Below are 20,061 nucleotides of genomic sequence, written 5' to 3' on the forward strand. Positions count from 1 at the left end.
TGCTCACCCTCACGAACCAGCGATATCTTAGCTTCCCGTTCTCGTCAGACTCAACATCGTACCTATCGGCGTCGCCTCCGTTCCAGTACCGTATACACCAGTCTGGTGGTAGATCACCAAGTCTTGGATCTTCCTGTGTTGCAGATCCCTCATGAAGATAAAGTACAGTAAGTACTCCTGCCTTGCCATCCACGGAGCACACTCGTAACCGCCACCCGCTTGGTAGCGGACCGAGTAAACCCTCACCAAACATCAATCCGTGAACATAGCACTCCCCTACTAGCTGATAATGACTATCCTTGCCTGAAATCGAGCGTAAGAGGAGCGGGGCGTGAACGCCGAGTACGACACAGATCTGATCTCTAGGTCTTGCACCATCTGGACAAAGGCCGATATGGCCAGATAACGTACGAAAGAATGCGCGACCCGGAAGCGTCCTCAAAAATTCAGGGGGAAATGCAGCGTCAGTTCCCTTGACCTCCCCTGAGATATGCGCAGCGTAAAGATTACAATAGTCTTCCAAGCTTGGAAATTCACCAAGATCACTGTGGATCAAGTCGCTTGTCCGGCCGCAAACCAGCGATACGACGAAAGCTTCTAGCATTGTGTCACCGTTAAGATACATATCCCTCTCAGTCGACGGCGAAAGCCAACTTTTGCAAATAGCCGCTATTTCTGACGTTGTCGCGGTGAGCGGGACAGGCTCAGTGACATGCTCAATTGTGTCGCCAAGGACACCTCTGATCCGTAAGGTTGCGGCATCGATCCGTGCTGCTTCGTGCTCACTTTGACCTGCCGAAGCAGAAAAGTTTATTACCTGAGGGCGACGAGCAGAGAAATCCGGCGCCCAGGATGGAAGGTGCAGCTGTGATGGGCCGTGGCTGAAACCGCAAAGCTGCAGCAGATACAGCTGGAGGGATTGGTGAAGGACACTAGTGAAGAAATCCGTGTAGACATCCTCAACTGAAAGTAAATAATCGGGAGAAATTTCCATGGTGTTTTTCGGATCGAAAAGGCTCAGGAGGGCATACACTCTATCTCTAGGATCGCTACATGAGAGCTCCGTCATCGCCTCGTTAGTCAGGTAAGCGATCCCAACGTTGCTCCATGCTGTCATATCCACAAAAGGTTCCACGCGGCTGCAGTCTGATAAGTCTATGATCTTGGAAATCGGGTTCGCTTCGACCCGACAATTACAGATCCAGTAGAATGCAGACCGGAACATGTCCCATGGTAGCTCGGCATGGCCCACTACTAAGATGGCTTGAGTGGCCTTCCGAATCTCTTGGAAGACCCATAATCTCGAGAACCATTGTCTGCGAAGCAAGTCTCGAATTGCAATCCAGGACAAGTGCATCGCTTCCAAAGCGTCGACATCTTTTACCGACAGGACGCGTCTCCTTTCGTCCTCTTCCGCTTGGCCGTTCCCCTCACGATTGTCCATCCAGTTCAAAGCATACCCGGTAGAATCGAGCTTCCAGCTCTCGCCGATGTACCGTAATGTTTGAACCGCCAGGGTGCTGTTTTCGTACTGCGGCCCAAACCAAACGACAACCTGCGAAGCGATGCTGTATATCGTCCCCATCCGACCAACCTGAGCGCTCCGCTCTGCTCTATCGTCTTGGTTGATGCATATGGCATCAATCCAGAAGATGCGGCTATCTGTTGGCCGCCGCAGGTGCTCCAAAGCGACTGCTAGATTGTGCGTTACGCTTAGGGTGCGCCATGCTGGAACTTCGTTTGTGCTTCTGTTTGAGGGCGAAGGGTTACCACAAAAAGAGAGGGCGAATTTGAATCGGTGGATTCTTGTACGAACCCGTCCCCTCTTCCTCTGCTGACCCTTAAGCGCATCTCTGACGGCGACGAACTGTGGATTCGAGGTGGAACCCCAGACGTAGGATAGAGCCTCGTATACCGGCCCGGCATGCCCCTCCTCTTCGGCGGAGAGAGGAACGTGGAAAATCTCCACTTCAAGTCGTCTTGGAGGAAGGCCAGGCAGTAGCCTGATCAGTCTGATCTCGTTTGTAGCGATATCAAGCGGAGTATAACTATACGGATCCATAGATACGGCGCTGCGGGTGCTTTGCAGGAACGCACTATGGAGAGCATATCGAGGTGCTGCTTGCGGTACCATTCGTCGAACTCAGCGTCTGAGACGCCGGGGGTGTTGGCGGCGGGGAAGTCGGAGAGTTGCTGCTTACTAAGCCAGCCAGCGTGGATGTTCAACCTTCGTGAACAGACCGTCTTCTTGCGGTCATATATCTCGAACAATCCAGCACCGACGTCGCAGGATTGGGCCCGAAGCTTGGTGCGTCCAGCGTAATACGTATAGAAAGCGAGCTCTCGTCCGGGGTACAGGCTGAAAAAGTCATTTACGTACTTTTATGCTTAGGCAACAACATGCCGCATTGCCTCTGATGTTTACCCAGCCCAGAAGTTGATCGCCGAGTACTCGAGTCAAAGGACGGTTCGCAGCGAAGCAGTGGAATGTTTCCTTCAACATTACTCTATGGCTGAATCTCAATCAATCACTTCCTCTCCTACCTCTCGCGCAACTTACATACCCTCTCCTCAGAATGTCCGCCGTCTCCGCTTCCTCCTCACCACCTTATCCGGCCTTCCCCCCGAGCTCACTGATCTAATTATCGATTTCGCGGAGTACTGGCCCGTTCTCAAGTCCTCGAGCAAAGAATTTGTCCGCGTCAGTGCAAGCGTCACAACCGAGTACAACGCTGCGTTGCTTTACCATGTCACTCGCGAGCCCATACCGAAGCCGCTGCGAGGGGAACGCGTTGCTGTCAAAGATGTCAAGTTCAGGATTCGATCGTGGGACCAAGGCCAGATCGGCCAGTACCGGTATGGCCCTGTCGCGGTCAGTCAAGACTGGAATGGCCAGCCAGAAAACTACGGCACCTATTCGGGTTCTGGAACCTGGTTCGAAGCATGCGTTCTCCGGACACGAGATGCGGATGCCGAAGCAAAGCCTCGAGCCCCCCGTAGAATCTTCCAGCCCGACACGGCTTATACATGGGACTTTGACGGCTGGGAACTAGTCTGGCGTGATGCGCCGCTGGATCAGGAAAGGCAAGCTACATGGCGTCTGCAAACAAACGTGTGCGCCAGCTCATTTGAGAAGCAACACGAGGTCGTCTGGTCGAGACACGCAAACGAATCGCCAACAGAGGGGAGTGGGGATGGTATGGGCTTCGTTGCGGCCCTGAAACCCGGAGATCACATCGGGGTCTGGGTAAGAGCAATGGCAAGTTCCGACAACCAAGCATCTCAATGTTTGTATTCGCTAACGAGCGTGTAGTGTCCAAAGTGGATGAACTACGTACGTGAGATTGCAATCGAAATGCGGTATGCGATGTAAATTACTCGTTGCTGTTTCGATATGGGTGCGATCTTAGGTGTCGCAAGTGTGAGTAGACGGTGGGAGTTTATATTCAAAAGGTTCTAGACTCTCAAACTGCCTGAGTACGCCTCTCTTCCTGTCGCGTCGCATTGTTTTCGTCCGCGATATCATTCCGCAGCCTAGCCTGCAGTTTCGCAACCTTCCTTACTTTAACATCTCGCCTCCAAGCAGCAAGTAGGAACGAATCATACATTACCCAACCCTTCGACATCTCATCTACAGTTTCGTCCTCATTGCTCGTTGTCGCATTGATCCAGACGTTGCCCAGCCCTATAGATGATATAATTCTCAAAGCTATGATCGGTAAAATAGAAATGAATGCCCACATGACTGCTTTAGCCGCCGCTTGTCTCACAGGGTTTTGCAAATCAAGAGGAAGCGCGTTGATGGCACCAAGACTCTGTGTATCGCGCGGACTGAGATTTTCACCCGCCCCGCCAAGCGTGGTGGACGGGATGTCGGAGAGATACTGAGACCACTTACTGTTGAATACAGTACCCATGATGGCAATCGACAGCGTCCCGCCAAATTCGTTCGTAAAATCGGTAAGCGATATGGCAGCGGCAAGACGCAGTGGCCAGATACCAACATTGTGAAGGCCACTGAGCATGAAACGAAGACCGGTCCCGCAGCCAGCAAGAGCCATCATCCCGTTCACGACTGCACCGTTGCGCGCGGTGACAGCCCATGGGAGTACAGCCATTCCGGCTGCTTCGATAATGGCGCTGGCGAGTAGAGGATGGGATGTTTGACGAGGATATGCGTTGCAGAGGAACATTGCGAGGACAGTGCCAACTGTTGATGTGAAAAGTTAGACTTGGCTCACAGACTGGTACATGAAGGGGAAACGACTAACCCCCTAAACCTGGAAGATAGTACAGTAGCTGAATCCCGGCTTCGGACGGCGAGTCTGACATTGCGACGTTCCAATATATTGAGATGAAGTAGAAGGCGGCATAGAGGGAAGCTCCGGAGGAAAGAGCAACAATAGTGAGCAGAGTTGTATCCTTCTTGTGGAACAGGCTCAAGGGTAGCATAGAACTGACCTTCGGGAACTTCCTCGCAAACAGCTTTCCCGGTTCGAGCAGATACTCGTAGCCGAAGAAAGTGGTGAAGAGAAGGCCGCCAATAACGATTGATACGAACACGCGTGCGTCGCTCCATGGATACTCATTCCCCCTTCAGGTCGTCCCGAGAATAATTAGGCCTATTCCGGAGATGAAGAGCAATATGCGGCCGAGGTCAAATGTTGTAAGTGCCGACAAGATGGCGCTACGGGCCTACGGCTGGATCCCTGTAAGCGGTGCGCCCCCTGAGCGAGCTTCTTCCGCAGTGAGACGAAGACAAGGAAGTGGGTGTCGACTGTGACTGGAATGGATATGATAAAGTAATACCGCTAGTTCGACGATGTCAAGTATCCGCCAATGACAGGACTAGTAGCGTACCCGATGCTGGCAACGATCGTGAGTGCCGTGTCGTTCTTTGCATTGTCGGCCAGGTTGACCTTGTCTGCAACCATGATTTGGGTGAGTATCTGGATGCCAGCCGTGCCCAAGCCTTGCAATGCTCGTCCGGTGAGAAGCATTCCCCAGGCTTGAGCTGCTGCAGCGAGTACGCTTCCAATCAGTATAAAGAATGTCGAAAGCTGTAGAGCCACGTGGCGACCGGAGACGTCCGCCAGTTGACCGAAAGCTGGGATGGATGCCGTCGACATCAAGCTATAAGCCGTGACTATCCAGTTGAGCTCGTTGATCCTGCCTGCACAAAGCTAGTTGCCGCGCGCTTCCCATTGATTCCTCACTTACTGAAATGCGAGGCGATCCGTGGTAGAGATGTCGCTACGATGGTTGCATCGGTGGATGCCAACCTCCACGGCAGAACCAACCCCGCCAGCCATTTATAGCGGTAGTTCCGGCGGCATCGCGTCTCGTCTTGATGGGAGGGAATCGGCGCTTCCACTGACTCTCCGAGATCTTGTAGACTTATTTGCCTGTTGCAGAGTTCCTCAAATTTCCAGAGACTGTCCTGTCGCTTACAGCACCTTTTGGTTGACGTACAGAGGGCATGATGTGAAGCGCTGAAGGCGCGCTTGGTAGGTTGTGAGCGATGAGGCACAGTAAAGCAATCTCACGCTGAGGGCGCGGGTTGCGAGCCCCTGCGGGTTCCGCGGGCTGTGCTGAGCGGCGGCGCATGCAGGCTGGCCGAGCCACCAACACACTCTGAGCTCATCGACGTTAGTTCTATGTGCTCGCTTGGGGATGACCGGGAATAGGTGCTGGATGCCTGCGGAATTCGAACGTGCTGGGCTCGGGTCGTCGACACTGTAGAGGCCGTGACCGCGACAGCGAGCAACTGCGTACGATTGCTCCCCCGAACAACAAGTTAAGCTCTCGTTGACAGCCTGAATGGAAGGCGACTGCGTGGGTACATCTCCTCCGCTTGCATAATTCAATCTTCGTAACTTCTCGCGTCAACGACGGAGGCGTGAGAACTCTGAACACTACAAAAATGACTCCATCTCTTAACGCGCGACTTAGTAGATGAAACGAGCAAAGCCCATACACTCCGCACGAACTGTTGGAACCGGCACTCTTCTCCAAACTTGCCCGTGCCTAGACCTGTGGGTCCCGACCACGCTCTTCTGCCTTTCGCTTATGTTAGCCTTCTTCATTCGTTTGGGTCTTGTCCTCACTAACCTTAGGGTTCGACCTTCGCATCCGACGGAAGAAACTGAGAGAGCGGTTCGGCTTCTTGGGCGCGGTTCCGGCTTGGGGTGGACGGGAAAAGGTTTGTAGCATTCTGTGTTTGAATCCCAGATATAGGGATGCCGCGAAGACGAGAAGCGAGATCGGAACTATACGCCTATCAAAACAATTCCGTCACATCCTTATGCAAACGTACATATATAAGCAAAGACGATGCCAAGCGACATTTCGCCTTTATTCAACTGCTTCGCATTCAGGCCGAATATGGAAGCCAGGGTCGACATTGGAAGCTATTTATCGGTGCTTGTCAACCACTTGTTGCTTGGGCTAGAGAACGATGAATGACGCACAAAAAAGATCGTGACCACAGTGAACTATAATCAGTAATGATTAGCGTCACGAGAATCCAAACGTGATGGGGGTGATACGTACAAGCAGGATAGATTGTCCCTGCTTTTCTGTCTCCTCAGCAAACTTTCGCGCAGATCGTGCTTCCGACACATTCGCTTGCTTCTGTTTCAGATCAAGGAGTTGCAAAACCTTGTCCAGCTGTCAGTCTTCTATAGGAGGCCAAAGCGGAACAGTCAATTGTGCCCCACCTCGTCACGAACCTGGTGAGCACTTTTGAACAAGCTCTCGACAGTGGCTCTACGGCCAATCGATCTCGAATGTAACTGTACCGGATACATGACCGGTGCATACAAATGCCGGGGCCTCCTAGTTGGACGTGAATTCCCGTACTTGTCCGGCCGCTTATCTTTAAGTTCCTCCATGGCTTCAGTTTGCTGGGTGTTGATATTCTCAATCATGCTCAGCTCTTCGATAACATCCCTGATCTCATCGAGTAATGTGAACTCTGGATAGACATCGAAAAGATCGTCAAGGTTTCCTCCCTCAAGTCCTACCTGTGACATCAGTTCACGGAATCGACTAGTCTGCTTATCCGCCTGCCTTAGTCAGTTGTAAGCCAGTTGTGTAATTGCATAGTGCGTACCAAGGCGCCAATAGACTTTGAAAATATCTCCAGAAATTGGGACGTTGCTCCTCTCGTTAGGGATGGATTCAGGACGTTTCCAGCACACCTGTCAATGATGAAAAAGGCCAGATCTTGGACGCACATGATCCGGTTGAGATGTTCCTGCGGCTCAAGATAAGCAAAGATGCTCTGAAACACATCAGTCTCGTCTTTTGATTTGACGTCTTGGCCCCATCGTTGAGGGAAGCATGTCAGCAGTGTATCTACACATTAGGTGTCAAGGGTGATTAAGAATGTAATCGATAGCTTGGACCATACCTCCATCCAGAATCCAGAGCCAGCATTGGTCTACCATGAGCATCAATGGTTCCAATTGCATGCTTTGCAGAGGAGAGGTGTCGGGCGTCTTCTCTGAATTGTTGCGCAGTTGTTTTGTGTATCGATAGACAACCTGATCCTTATCTCGATCTCGAAGTCTGGTATCGGCGAGAGTGTAGTAATAAGATTGGTCCAGGGTGCGGCGAATGTGCAAAGACGACCCAGATAGATATTTCTGAATCAGCTTCCTGTCAATTTGAATCTGCTCCCTGTCGTCTTGGAAAGTCGTATCTGGGATCTCCAAGGATTTTGGCTTTCCCCCCTGATGATTGCTGCGAGGTTCGCTGCGTTGCTTGACCTTGTCAATCACCTTGAGCATGTCCTCGTACGCCTTCCTTGTTTCCCAGTGGAGGTAGGGCATCTGAGTCGTTGTGTTAGTGCTGGAAGATCTGTTTGAAAACATTCCCTTACGACCAAGACCAAAAACTCTTGTTTGAGAAGTTTGTCAGTAGCTTCCCGATCTGCAGAAAATGGAATCAGTTGAATCCTTCCGACTTGTTGATTTCCAGATTGAGGATTGATTGAAGTCACCTATGTTGATCATCCGACAGAATGGTTTCATGAACCGGGCGTGCGGCATATTTGTAGTGCTGATATTTTCCTGGTCGGCCCATACGTCCGACCTCAATATAGAGCTTGTAACCAACGACTCAGGATCTAAATCCTGAGAGTTCGTCTTCGTCGCTTGTGTAGTGGCCGAGGATGCTGCAGCACCTCCAGCATCCTGTATCTTCTTGTTTATAATCTGAAGAATGGCACCCTGAGAGTCAAAACTCATTTCAGCCATAGGAAAATATTTGAAAAGACTGATACTCTTACTTTAGCCCAATCGATATTGTTCGCAGGTAAATGTACCCAACGGAATGTGGGCTGACTGTTTTGATCGGTTGAAGAAAGGCCTTTACTGGTACGTGTTAAGTCATGCACCGGTCGGTAGGCCCAAGAGCTCTTCACTGCTGGATATTTAACGAAAAAATCCATGACGTATCCCAGTTTTCCAAACGCGCAGTCAGCGCTTGCTTCATCCAGACACGCTATTGCAAACCGATGTCCGATCAGGTCGTCCTCATCGACCTTGTGCACCGCTGGAGAATGAGGACACTCCATCGTTGATTGGACTGGTTTCCGGCCTGTTCCTGTTGCCACTGGATGCAAAGCAGGTACAGTGAAGTTGTTGACCCTGCCACCTTAGTCCTTGCGATTCGTATAGTCCGTCTCGCTTGGGGCTTCCTACCGGGCTGAGTGATAAGCTAAGGTGCGCGGCGAGCTCTTCAAAACCAGGCGCTTGATGACACAATCTCCCACTAGTTATCACTTGGCCTGGTGGAGTAATTAGTGTGGCCCGTGCATAAAGCGGTCTTAGCGCCTTCGCCACCTAACTGCAATAGAAGTCGGAAGTGTAAGTTCTTTCTGCGTTATGTTGTCTTGATAGTAACGTTCGGTACGCTAATCTATCTGAATGCAGGTTGCAAAAGCAAATGAGAACGTAGAGTCAGTCGAGATTATCTGGTCTCGTAGGCTCAGCGAAAGGGGAGCAGAAATGGATGATGCTACACTAGTAGACCGGCAGCTAGTCGTCCCGGAGCAACCCTATGGATGCTACAATTCTGATGAGCTGGAGGAGAAGTTCGGCTGGATCGACTGGTAGTACGAATCTTTGGCAGCGGGAAGGGTCGGTCGTGCACAGGGGTTGTGAGGGAGAAAGACGATGGCTGGTGTTTTTGGGTTTCCACTACGGTCGCTCATTCAAACTAAGGCCCGTGCTCTCCTTCTTTTCGTAGCGGTTGCACAGCTGGTTCAAGGCGGAGACGTGATCGTTGATGGATAGGATTTGCTTTAGTTACTCCAATGCAACACGAAGTTCTTTCTCTTACTTGGAGAGCGGCACGTGTTTGCTGTGCCACAGCTAAGCGCTTCGCCCCTCCTCAGACTCAGCCCCGATTCAGCGCCTCAAAACCAAGTCGAAGCGGATATATCTTCAAGTTCTTCTGCCTTGCGCTTCTTGGACTCGAAATCTACATCGTATGCTGGTTTGGAGACTTACCAGTTGCGCGTTGCTGTTCAGACCCTGCTCACCTTGCAGATCCTCTCATCTGCTTCAACCACCCCTATCGCCAAGCAAGACCATCCCGTGGCGGCCGGGCACCACCATGTCTCTGTGTTTTGAAGACGCTTTCACGGAGTTCAAAAGCGGACGTATTAGCGAGGTGGAGTACCTCGGCCATCTTCTCGCCCATTTCCGGGGCAGCAGACACCCCGGAGACTCAGACAGTCGCAACTTTAAGGCTGTTCTAGGTAGCTTCAATCCTTACGCTGAATCGATTAGACAAGCAGCTCTGGAAACCGATTACCAACCGCTAGAGAACACGACAGCGCTTGAAAGGCTTTTCGAGGCTTGTCTCGCTGGCAACTCCGCTCAATTTAAATCAAGCCTTGAGGGCCTGAATGACGGGCATGCGTCTTTAATCATGCAGCCGCTTGCGACACTCGCTGCCGAGAAAGGTCGTGCAAGGATGCTGCAAGCTTGCCTCGAGAAGGGCGCTAAGTTTAATGGAACTTTGGATAGAGCTGTGGAAATCGGATCCGACAAAACACCGGAGATGCTTGAAGTTCTTGCCGCTGCCAAATGGCGCAATATCCACGAGGTCAAGAATGATAAGCAAGCAGTTAGTGCCGTTGCGCGGCCGTGGCTCAGTAGAAAACCAGCTCAGGAACAGCAGCCAACCGCTGAGACGCAGCAAGAGAGACATGAGCGGCTTGTACGGACGGGCCAGCATCCTTCTGGCACATGTATGACGGGCGAAGAACTGGAGAAACGATTTGGCTGGATTGATTGGTGAGATTGTGTATGTTTTTGGACACATCGTCTAAGGAACTCCCTCGTCTTGGATGAGATAATACAGCTAGGCTTTGTGGTAGCTCTCTATAATCTCTAGTCTGTTCCACTGTTGCGGTTTATCTCTAAGCAAAATCAAGACGTTTTGTAACCCTCGTGTTGCAAAGATAGCAGCTTAGTCTTCGCATGTGAAGTCACCTGACCCTTAGCGCTAATCTAATTATTCTTAGCCCGTGCCCCGCACGTCTGTTCGTAACATCCGTCTCCGCGACAAGCACCTAATTGTTGCAAATATCCTCCATCTCGATGTCCAGCCTAATTCTGTTCGCAAGGAACATTTACTTCGATCTCTGAGAGACAGTTCTTAGGCATGTCTTTTGGGTGGTCCGTTAGTGACTTGGTCGCCGCCATTAAAATCGTGGTGCAGATTGGCGCTGCGCTTAAAGAGACGGATGGTGCACCGGCAGAATACCAGAAATCTGGCGACTACCTGGAGTTGGTTGCAAGCGTTCTTACCAAGCTCAGAGATTCTCCGTCGACCGCGACGCAGGCTGACGTGGAAGCTCTATTGACACACATAACCACCTTCCACAAGAAGCTGAAGAGCAGATTTGAGGAAGCATTGGGAAAGAAGAGTAAGAAGGATTGGAAGAGCTGGATCAGCCATGGTCCCAAGAAAGTCCAGTATGCACTCTTTGTTGTGGGCCAAGTTCAAGCGCTGCGTGACAGCGTCGATAGTCAACTCAACTCGATCGCGCTGAGTTTGGGACTAGAGACATTCAGTATAAGTCTCAAAATCTACGACCGTGCGGAAGAAGAGCATGCTCGTCGGAAGAAAGCTGAGAACGACAAACTGCTGGCAACCGTCTTGCGGTGGTTAGATCCTCTTCCAGTTCGCGACACGTACGAAGAAATCCTCGGAGGAATGGTTGATGACTCCTGCAAGTGGTTATTTGATAAGCCGGAGTACGTTCAATGGGTCGATCAGTGTCAGGATGGAGGACAATTGCCGATCTTGTGGGTGAGCGGGATACCTGGGGCAGGGAAAACAAGGCTAGCAACCCTAGCTATCCAGCGGCTGCAGACATATGGGAATGTGGCTTACTTCTACTGCGATACGAAGGAAGAGAGCAGACGACACGTTGTCGGGATTTTGCGAACGTGGACCTGGCAATTGCTGGGGAAGGATCCAGGACAACTCGACAACATTGCGAAGATCATGTGGGCAGGTGCCGCTCCGAATGAGACTAACATGACAGAAAGTCTCGAGTGTCTTCTCTATGAGGGGTGTGGCTGCACTCTGGCTCTGGATGGGCTCGACGAGTGTGAGTTAGGAACAAGGAAAAAGCTCCTTCGCCTTCTAACCGTCTTCTCAACGCACACGAAAGTCATTGTATTCAGCCGAGAACTCAGCGACATCGGATCAAGTCTCTGCGACCCCTCAAGGCGCTTTAAACACTTTCATGTTACCGAAAGTGACAATGAATCCGACATAAAGCACTTTCTTGAGGAAAAGGTCCACAACCTGGATTTGGAAGATGATAATCTGAAGGAAGAGATCATTGCATCCTTGCTATCTGGGGCAAAAGGGATGTTCTTGTGGGCTGCGCTTGTGGTTCAGGAGCTTTCTGAAACTGCCCTATTTTTAGCCGACAATGATGGAGAGGTGTTGCGAGACATGTTGAGAGACCTCCCAGAGGATTTGGAGGACTTGTACAATCGACTTTTAACCACGCTTGCAACCGCAAAATCCTGGCAACTGTCACGTAGGTTTTTCCAGTGGCTTGCTTGTGCCTCAAGGCCGCTATCACTGGAAGAACTTGGCGTGGCAGCAAAAATCGTCATCGACGAAGTTGCAATGAAATGGCCTGTGAACGGCAAAATAATCAAGTCCGTACTCTCCGAGTGCTGTGGTCCTCTCATAAAGTTCGAGGAGCTGGTTCCGGGCACTACGACGGTCAGCTTGATCCATGCCTCAGTCAAAGACTATTTGCTTCGCCCCTGCCAGAAGGATGTGGTATTCAAACAGTTGCTTGTCGATTCTGGTCAGACAAACCTGTTCCTCGCGCAAGCTTGTCTAACGTACTTGTGCTACGAGAGCGTCGGATTTGCGCCTTTTGGGCCACTCTCTGGAGGAACTTACTATGATGGGGAAAAGTTTGCGCAGATGGAACTCCTTTTTCAAGGCCACTTGAAGGCATTCCCTTTCTTAGGCTACGCCGCGCTAAACTGGGAGGGTCATTGCTCAGCCTTTTTAGCGTGGTATCTGGGCTCTCCTGAGCCGACTCACTGCATGTCTCTGGAGAAGTCTCTGAAGAGACTATACGAATCAGATCGAAATATTATCAGATGGGTTCAGGCGTTTCATCGTCTTCGTGGAGATCGCGACTACTACCGTTCGAGCACGGCCACTTCTGACCTTAAGCTTATTTACGGCCTCGCGAAATCTCTGAAAGAAGACCTGGAGTTTCCTGGGTTGGCGGAACGGCTGAGCTCTTTAGAGGGCTCCACGCCATGGGTTTGTGCCTATGGTCGATGGAATCGCCTGTTCTATTCAGGCGGCGCAAACGACTTCCTCTCAGAGTTACACCTCGCGGCTTTCTTTGATCTCGAAGACTTTGTCAAGGAGTCCCTTGACAAGGGGGCTGATGTTAACCTACCCACGCATACAGGTCAGACGCTACTAACTATGGCTGCTCGAGGGGACTCAGTGAACACGGCGGCGGTGCTTCTACAATCAGGGGCCCAGGTCGATTCCGGAAGATGGAAAGGGACTATTCCGCTTCATTGGTCACTCGAGGTGAATGACTGGGAGGTTACTAAATCGGCAGAGCCCTTCCATGTCTTTTCATTGCTGCTGAACGCAGGTTCCGATGCCTGCCACCAGGCTCATAACGGAGAAACGGCACTCCATCTGGCCTGCCAGCTATCTTATCCTGATGATCCGCGTATTCTTGCATTGGTGAAAGAGTTGTTGGAACACGGCGCCAGGAGAGTAATCGATGGTGTTCCCATCCCTGGAGCTGAGTGGACTAAACCCTTCACACCGTTAGAATGGGTTTCCCGGCGGGGCGCAGTTTCACTAATGCGCCTTCTCTTGGACTCCGGTGCTACAATAGATTCGAGGATTCTCCTTTCGGTATGTGCAAACAGCAAAGTGGATTTAGAGGTGGTCCAGGTCCTGCTTAAGGCAGGAGCATCAGCGAAAGCTAAAGCTCTTGATGGGCGTACTGCCCTTCATATGTCGGCACGAGGGAACGTTGAGCTGGCAAATTTACTTTTCGAAAATGGTGCTGAGGTCAATGCCGTTGCGATCGATGGTTCCTTGCCATTGCATGACGCCGTGCGAGAACGAAACTATCCTCTCATAGAATTGATGTTGAAGCATGGAAGCGAGTTTGAGAGAGAGGACAGCACCGGTCGAACACCGATGGAGATCGCTGTGGACAACGGATATTCCGATGTCATTGAGCTGCTGGTTTCGGCAGGAGCTAGCTGCGAAAGTGAACGTTGGTTGATTGAGACACTGCAAGGACGTGTCCAAGTTCGTAGAAGAGACGGTGTTCGTTGGCCCCAGATGCCGAAAGATATTTTCGAGGCCTTTTGGCTACTCCGGTATCATACCAGCCTCAAGAGCTTGCCCAGATCAATTACAGTTCGAGTCATAGACATGGCAGAGTACTGGATGAAGTCAACCTGCTCTCGCGCAGAGCACCTAGTTCTTGACGAGGAGAAAGCGAACAAGGAGCCTTCGTATTTGAGCAGCGCACCAATTGTGGGCACGCGCAAAGCGCCAGTTCGACAAATCGTTTTCAGTATCTTCAGCCACGATCAAGGATTTAGTTCCTTCACGGAGGACCACGGGACCTATGACAACTCATGGACCTGGTTCGACGTTGACGCTGCCAAACATGACGGCCAATCGATGGATTTCGAAGGTGAGAGCCAGACGCTGATAACCAATGTGCATGCAGGAGGCACAAGGCGAGAGCATCGAGCTATCTGCGGTGATAAACCTGGTATGCGCCAAACGGGATGGATGAGTAGGCTTGAGCCAGGCGATACTGTTTCTATCCGGGCCCGGGCGCGATACCAGGGCTGGGTAAACTTTGTAGAAGAGGCTACTATGGAAATCTTCACAACCTGTTTAGTCGATTAGCTTAACAAGATAAAAGTAAGGATAGTGTAGTCTATTATCCTACTCGTAGTAATGTTACTAATGTGGCTTCCTGGATAGTTTGAAGAGGTAGGCGAGGGATACAAGAAGCAGCCTGTAAAGATTAGCTTGTAGTAGTTATTTCTGAACATCGTCGGCTATAATAGTCTTTCTAGTCTTTCCTTCCTAGTGGTTTGGCTGGCGATATACATACGTTTGCTTCTTTATCGGTTGGCATTTGGACATCTCATCATCGTTCAAGTGATATAGAAATGGAACGAGTTCTGTATGTTCCGTAAACTGGGAAGCAACGTATAGCATTTGCAATTGCGTTTGAGTTGCTTTTGCTCTTGTAATCCCAAGAGACGTTGCGTGCCGCCCGAAGCGGGTCTGATTGGGCGAAGGGAAAGCGTGGCCGATTAGGACTTAGCTCGCCTTATTTACAGTACGAGCTCGCTTCTCAGCTGATTGTCTGCGGCTGAACGGAACCTACATTTGTTAAACTGGGACCTCAAGCGATCGGACAAAGCTGGACCTGAGATTTGAAACGCTTCACAAATTTCACCGAATTACTCGTCCGCCCGAGTTCTGTCGTGGGCTTTGAGCTACTAGTGCAGACGGACTTGCATCTCAGGATTGTCTGGAGGTCCACACTCGCAGTATTAAGGCCTTACGCCACATTACAAGGCTTTCGAAGAAAGCTAACGGAGTGAAAGCGATGACATCGACGCAGACCGCGAACCCAAATCTAATTCCAAACGTTTACGACCTGTATAAGCCTCTTCGCTCGATCACGAAGGAGATACGACTCATCAGCCTCCAAGCTGAGCCCGCCGGGTCCGATGCCGAAGTTTCGTGCAAGATGATGCACGTGTCGTTGGAAGATCCGCGAATCCCGCGGTCATATGTCTGCTTATCGTACCGTTGGGGCGATCCCAAGAACACGAGCCTTATTAGACTTACCTGGCCATCAGTACTCTGTGCGAATGCTTGCAGCATCTTACATCCTGGAATGCTGGCGACCCAATTCAGAGTTACAGCAAACCTAGAGGAGGCCATGCGTCGCATCAGTTCGAACAACGAGCGGCCACTACTCTGGATTGACGCTATATGCATCAACCAGAGCGACATGGACGAGCGAACCCAACAGGTGTCCCTCATGGGCGACATATACAAGCAAGCGATGCAAACTGCAGTGTGGTTAGGAGAAGCTGATGAAGCGTCCAACATGGCGATGGATTTTGCACTCCTAATACATCGAGTACGGGTAAAAGACGATAGAGTCGATCTTACGCATACTGCTGCCGGCATCCCCTGCCGTCGCTTGGAAGGTTTGCTCAGGAGACAGATCGCGTACCAAGACGATGAGATTGCCCACCCTGATTTACAAGCCATGAGGCGGGCTGTTCAGAATTTTTTCAGTCGCCAGTGGTTCAGGCGTGTGTGGGTGCTACAAGAGGTGATCAACGCGCCAGTGGTTGTCCTCATGGCCGGAGAGAAGGTCAACCACTGGTCAGACGTGTTGACCTTAGCATCTTGGGAAAATAGCGTCGCACTGCACTTAGGTGAGATTCGATATGGCGATATTCAAGAATCAGTACCAGGAATTCCGTTCATCCCCGACACTGAGCGAAGCAAAGAATTGCCTGAACTGTGGGCTTTTCTAAGCCGGGAGTGCAGGGATGGTAAATACCCGTCAATCCTTGAACTAATCTTTCGACGCGATCAACTCGAAGCATCCGACCGCCGGGACCACGTCTTCACTCTGTTCAACCTGTCGAGGGAGTGGAACAGGCTCGACCAATCAGAGCTGCCGTCTGGATTCCGCCCAGATTATTCCAAGGAAGATCCGATTCGAGTCTACGCAGATTTTACTAGAGCAGTAGTCTCCCAGACAAACAACCTTGTCGTCCTCTCCGCCGTGGACACGTTCAAGTCTCCAGGCCCAGGGCAGGGCGGGGATGCTGCGCCATCTTGGGTGCCGTTGTTTGATCAACACTTCAATTTCCGCCGTTCGCTAGGTTTCATGGGCTATCCCGAGCTCAAGGCAAGTGGACGAAGTACGCTTTCGGTGTCCGACGTGGTGGATGTTGGCTTATTGTCACTGCGAGGGATTGCAGTGGATGTGGTGGGGTGTGAGAAAAGTGCAGTCTCTGACCTATTGACTGTACGCCGGTGTCGGGACAGCCAGGTTCGGGAGCTGTTGCTTGACTCATTTGAGGATGGAATACAGAGGCTGTGGCAGTCTATCAACTGGAGAATCAACCAATATCCGACTAGTGAACCTCTTCTGGAAGCATTCGTACTTACCATCATATGCAGCTGCAAAGAGGAGCGAACGAGATCGATTGTTCGCAACATGGCGCAGATACCTGGACTGCTCAACGACTTCCTGGCGTATTGGAGAAGACGGGAGCCTGATTTTGCAAGCCTCTTGGGTAGGGAGGACCTCCCTCTGCGCCGCCAGGACCTTGTATCCCTCGGCAAACAGGGATCCCCAAGTTCGTTTGGGAAACGCCTGATGTGGACCTGCGACTCTCGCCGCTTCTTCATGACTGAAAGGTCGTATATCGGCTTGTGCCCGCGTGCCACTCGGCCCGGCGACAAGATAGTAATCTTCAACGGCGCAAAGGTCCCCTACGTGGTGCGACCAACGACACCAACCGAAGCGACTAACAACACCAGACACCAGCTCATCGGAGAGTGCTACGTGCAGGGACTAATGGACGGAGCACTCATCCAGAAACAAAGGCAACCCCACGGCGCGCTGCACGAGGAGACATTCGACTTGCGATAATTGCTTACATAGCCTCACGCAGGCTGATTGTTTGTAGTTAAAAAGCAATAGTAAAGTGAAAACGGGAACAGGAAGGAAAATTTGGCAAATCTTATCAGAATAAGAAGAGGAATCATGTATTAAGCTGTAATGCCCACATAAGACCTTGAAGCTCTGTGGCTATGGGTTGAAAACCTCGGAGAAGGCAAGAGTGACTTTCGCGATCCGTTGTCAATGAGACGGTACATATTCTACATACTACTCTCCAAGAAGCATTTTCAAGGATTCAGCCGGCGTAATTCTCGGAGCAGCGATGTCTAAAACCTCCTTGCTGGTAGTCGAAGCTGTGGTTAGGCCTGCCCAACTGGTCTCGGGAGCGTGCTTAATTGACTCGATAAGAGGTTTTATGTCTTCTGGAGCCTGGTCGACCAACCCTTGGATAAACGACATGTCTTTAAAACGGACATCCTTAACCTGAGCGCCAATATACTCCTCAACCATCTTAACAATCTGACTTCCGTCAATGTCCTCCGGTCCGTTGAGAACATATTTGGCCTTATTGTGAGCAGAAACGTCTGCCTGCACTAAGAGATGGGAAGCAAAGATGCCGACTTCGCGAGCCTCGATGATAGCTGTCGGACCATGCTCCGACAACATGGTTCCAAGAGTGCCTTGTTCTCCAGTCTTGCGATACTTCTTGATGAACTCTGCAGCAGGTGAAAGAATGTAGGAAGAGAACACGTTGGGCTGTAGTGAAGTCCACTGCAGCTTGCTGAAATCTGACGAGCCTAGCACTTGCTCAACCGCCCAGTGAGAGCGAGGGTAATACGCAGGACAAGCCGGGCGGACGTTTGCAGCAGTTGTAGAAATGCGGACCACATATTCAACACCAGCGTTAAGAGCCTCGAAGTGAAAGTTCGTTTCCTGATCGAAGTGCTTAGGCTCATTGTGTGATGCGATAAACACTCTGACCACTTCTTGAGCACGTAGCCATTCAGCGTCGATGTAGACCCAGTTGATCTCTACGAGTTCGACGCCAGGCAATTGGGCAAATCCTTGGGCGGTAGGGCTTTTGGCGGATCGTGTCTGGCAGAGAATGCGGTGGCCGGAGAACTTGCTGTCTTTGAGCAACTTTGGGAGCGTCTCAACAACACCTCTTCCAGTGTTGCCAGTAGCACCGATGATGAGGAAAGTAGGAGCCATTGTTGGAGGTGAGATGCAAATAGTCAGGAGCCTGAAATTGGATGGGTAAATATATACTTCGCGCGTAGAGGCCGATGATGTAGCCAGATTTGTAAGCACACCACTTGGCAGCATACACATCCGCGGTCCGTCGGATCGGTTAGCAACAATCGCCGACTCGGGGCGCTCGGATTCACGCCATCGACGGTCGGCTATGGCTCGATTGCGACGATGAATCCGCCGAGCATCTCTCCCACTTGATTCGACATGGTCACGACACACAGAGTAGCCGCCCGCTATACCCTTGTTCTGTCAGCGGATTGCTCGTCAAGCCGTTCTTCTCGACCTTTCCAGATAGCTTCGATTATCTATTGTCTCGCTCTTACGGGTCTTGCACGTTCCAACTGTGCCTCGGCAAGGCGGTGCCCTCTCCTTGCACAGATGATAGTGGAAGCCCGCGACAAACATTCGTCTGCTTCAACCTTTTCTGGCTTACCTGCGTCGGCCCCTGCGTTAGTCGCAGTCGAGATGCCTAGACGTAAGCCTGCTAACCCAGCAATCGGTAAATGGGATCCGCTCGGAAAATCCCGATTTTCCAAGCCTATTTTCTAAGGTTTCAATCCCTTAGAAAATAGAAAAGTGCTTGGAAAATAGCTTATTTACTTAGAAAATAGGGTATTTAGGGGGCACTCTAGGTAGCTTACTAAGCCTAGATACTAACGACACTATATTAGGAGATATAATATAGAGAAACTAATTCTAGAAGGTATTTTACTAGGAAAAAATATAGTATAATCTTCTAAACTACTAAAACACTAATCTTTTATCTATATAACCTTAATTAACTCTAGTAATACTATTACTAAGAGCTATAAATGGAGTACTCTTAAATAATAGTATATATTCTCTCTAAATATATACTTACTACTCTAATTATATTAAGTGAAACTAGTAAAAAGATATCTCTAAAAATAGTAATAAGAGATAACTAATTAGATATTAGTATGTTTAATTAGTACTAAGGGTTAAAACGAAATATATAACCTATTAAAGATAGTAAGAGAGAATGATAAGAATTATAAATCTAAGAATAATACTAAGAGTTATTAATATAATATTCATAAGTAAGTTATATTAGTATTATATTATATTAAGCTAATTAAATTAATATAACCTAAAGTACTAGACTAAATATAGAACAATATATAGAAATAGCGCTAGACTTAAGTAAGAATAGCTAAATAATTAGAATTACACCTAATTAGAAATACTAGATAGAGTAGTAAGAGTGTAATATATTAAGCTGTATATAAATAGTAATACTAGACTAAGTAGAGGTAGTATAGTAATAATAACTATATAATTAGTAAGACTAGACTAAGTTTTAGTAGTTTATTAATTAAAACTATAGAAACTTAGTAGCGCTAGACTATAGAAGAGTTGTATATTTATTAGAGATATATTTTAATAATACTAGACTAAGTATAAGTTAATATATATAAGTAATATTAGGCTAAGTAAGAGTAGTAAAGTAACTAGAAATATATATATTAATATAAATTAGTAATACTAGACTAAAGAAAGATAGTCTAGTAACTAAAATAGCTTACTTAAATATATATTAGTGGCACTAGTCT

At 49.7% G+C, this 20,061-nt stretch overlaps 8 protein-coding genes across 8 annotated transcripts; 4 read left to right on the forward strand and 4 right to left on the reverse strand.

Moving 5' to 3' along the window:
- Nucleotides 1-542: 542 nt before the first annotated feature.
- Nucleotides 543-2,134, reverse strand: W97_05577 (uncharacterized protein; the record flags this gene model as incomplete). The annotated part of the gene is made up of 2 exons (XM_007783606.1): nt 543-597; nt 681-2,134. 2 exons carry the CDS (start codon nt 2,132-2,134, stop codon nt 543-545), a joined length of 1,509 nt encoding a protein of 502 aa, XP_007781796.1.
- A 375-nt stretch (nt 2,135-2,509) lies between these two features.
- W97_05578 (uncharacterized protein) lies at nt 2,510-3,373 on the forward strand (the record flags this gene model as incomplete). Its single annotated transcript, XM_007783607.1, has 2 exons — nt 2,510-3,247; nt 3,314-3,373. The coding sequence occupies 2 exons, from the start codon at nt 2,510-2,512 to the stop codon at nt 3,371-3,373; spliced, it is 798 nt and encodes a 265-aa protein (XP_007781797.1).
- A 91-nt stretch (nt 3,374-3,464) lies between these two features.
- W97_05579 (uncharacterized protein) lies at nt 3,465-4,934 on the reverse strand (the record flags this gene model as incomplete). The annotated part of the gene is made up of 3 exons (XM_007783608.1): nt 3,465-4,210; nt 4,272-4,594; nt 4,861-4,934. The coding sequence occupies 3 exons, from the start codon at nt 4,932-4,934 to the stop codon at nt 3,465-3,467; spliced, it is 1,143 nt and encodes a 380-aa protein (XP_007781798.1).
- Nucleotides 4,935-6,027: 1,093 nt separating this feature from the next.
- W97_05580 (uncharacterized protein) lies at nt 6,028-8,054 on the reverse strand (the record flags this gene model as incomplete). Its single annotated transcript, XM_007783609.1, has 10 exons — nt 6,028-6,060; nt 6,112-6,269; nt 6,317-6,410; nt 6,471-6,494; nt 6,553-6,660; nt 6,732-7,067; nt 7,115-7,359; nt 7,415-7,835; nt 7,886-7,935; nt 8,006-8,054. 10 exons carry the CDS (start codon nt 8,052-8,054, stop codon nt 6,028-6,030), a joined length of 1,518 nt encoding a protein of 505 aa, XP_007781799.1.
- Nucleotides 8,055-9,624: 1,570 nt separating this feature from the next.
- Nucleotides 9,625-10,314, forward strand: W97_05581 (uncharacterized protein; the record flags this gene model as incomplete). Its single annotated transcript, XM_007783610.1, has 1 exon — nt 9,625-10,314. One exon carries the CDS (start codon nt 9,625-9,627, stop codon nt 10,312-10,314), a length of 690 nt encoding a protein of 229 aa, XP_007781800.1.
- A 366-nt stretch (nt 10,315-10,680) lies between these two features.
- On the forward strand, nt 10,681-14,469 carry W97_05582 (uncharacterized protein; the record flags this gene model as incomplete). Its single annotated transcript, XM_007783611.1, has 1 exon — nt 10,681-14,469. One exon carries the CDS (start codon nt 10,681-10,683, stop codon nt 14,467-14,469), a length of 3,789 nt encoding a protein of 1,262 aa, XP_007781801.1.
- Nucleotides 14,470-15,595: 1,126 nt separating this feature from the next.
- On the forward strand, nt 15,596-17,263 carry W97_05583 (uncharacterized protein; the record flags this gene model as incomplete). The annotated part of the gene is made up of 1 exon (XM_007783612.1): nt 15,596-17,263. One exon carries the CDS (start codon nt 15,596-15,598, stop codon nt 17,261-17,263), a length of 1,668 nt encoding a protein of 555 aa, XP_007781802.1.
- A 237-nt stretch (nt 17,264-17,500) lies between these two features.
- W97_05584 (uncharacterized protein) lies at nt 17,501-18,445 on the reverse strand (the record flags this gene model as incomplete). The annotated part of the gene is made up of 1 exon (XM_007783613.1): nt 17,501-18,445. One exon carries the CDS (start codon nt 18,443-18,445, stop codon nt 17,501-17,503), a length of 945 nt encoding a protein of 314 aa, XP_007781803.1.
- Between the last annotated feature and the right edge of the window lie 1,616 nt (nt 18,446-20,061).

This window comes from Coniosporium apollinis (assembly GCF_000281105.1).
Source record: "Coniosporium apollinis CBS 100218 chromosome Unknown supercont1.27, whole genome shotgun sequence".
Taxonomy (NCBI): Eukaryota; Fungi; Ascomycota; class Dothideomycetes; genus Coniosporium; species Coniosporium apollinis.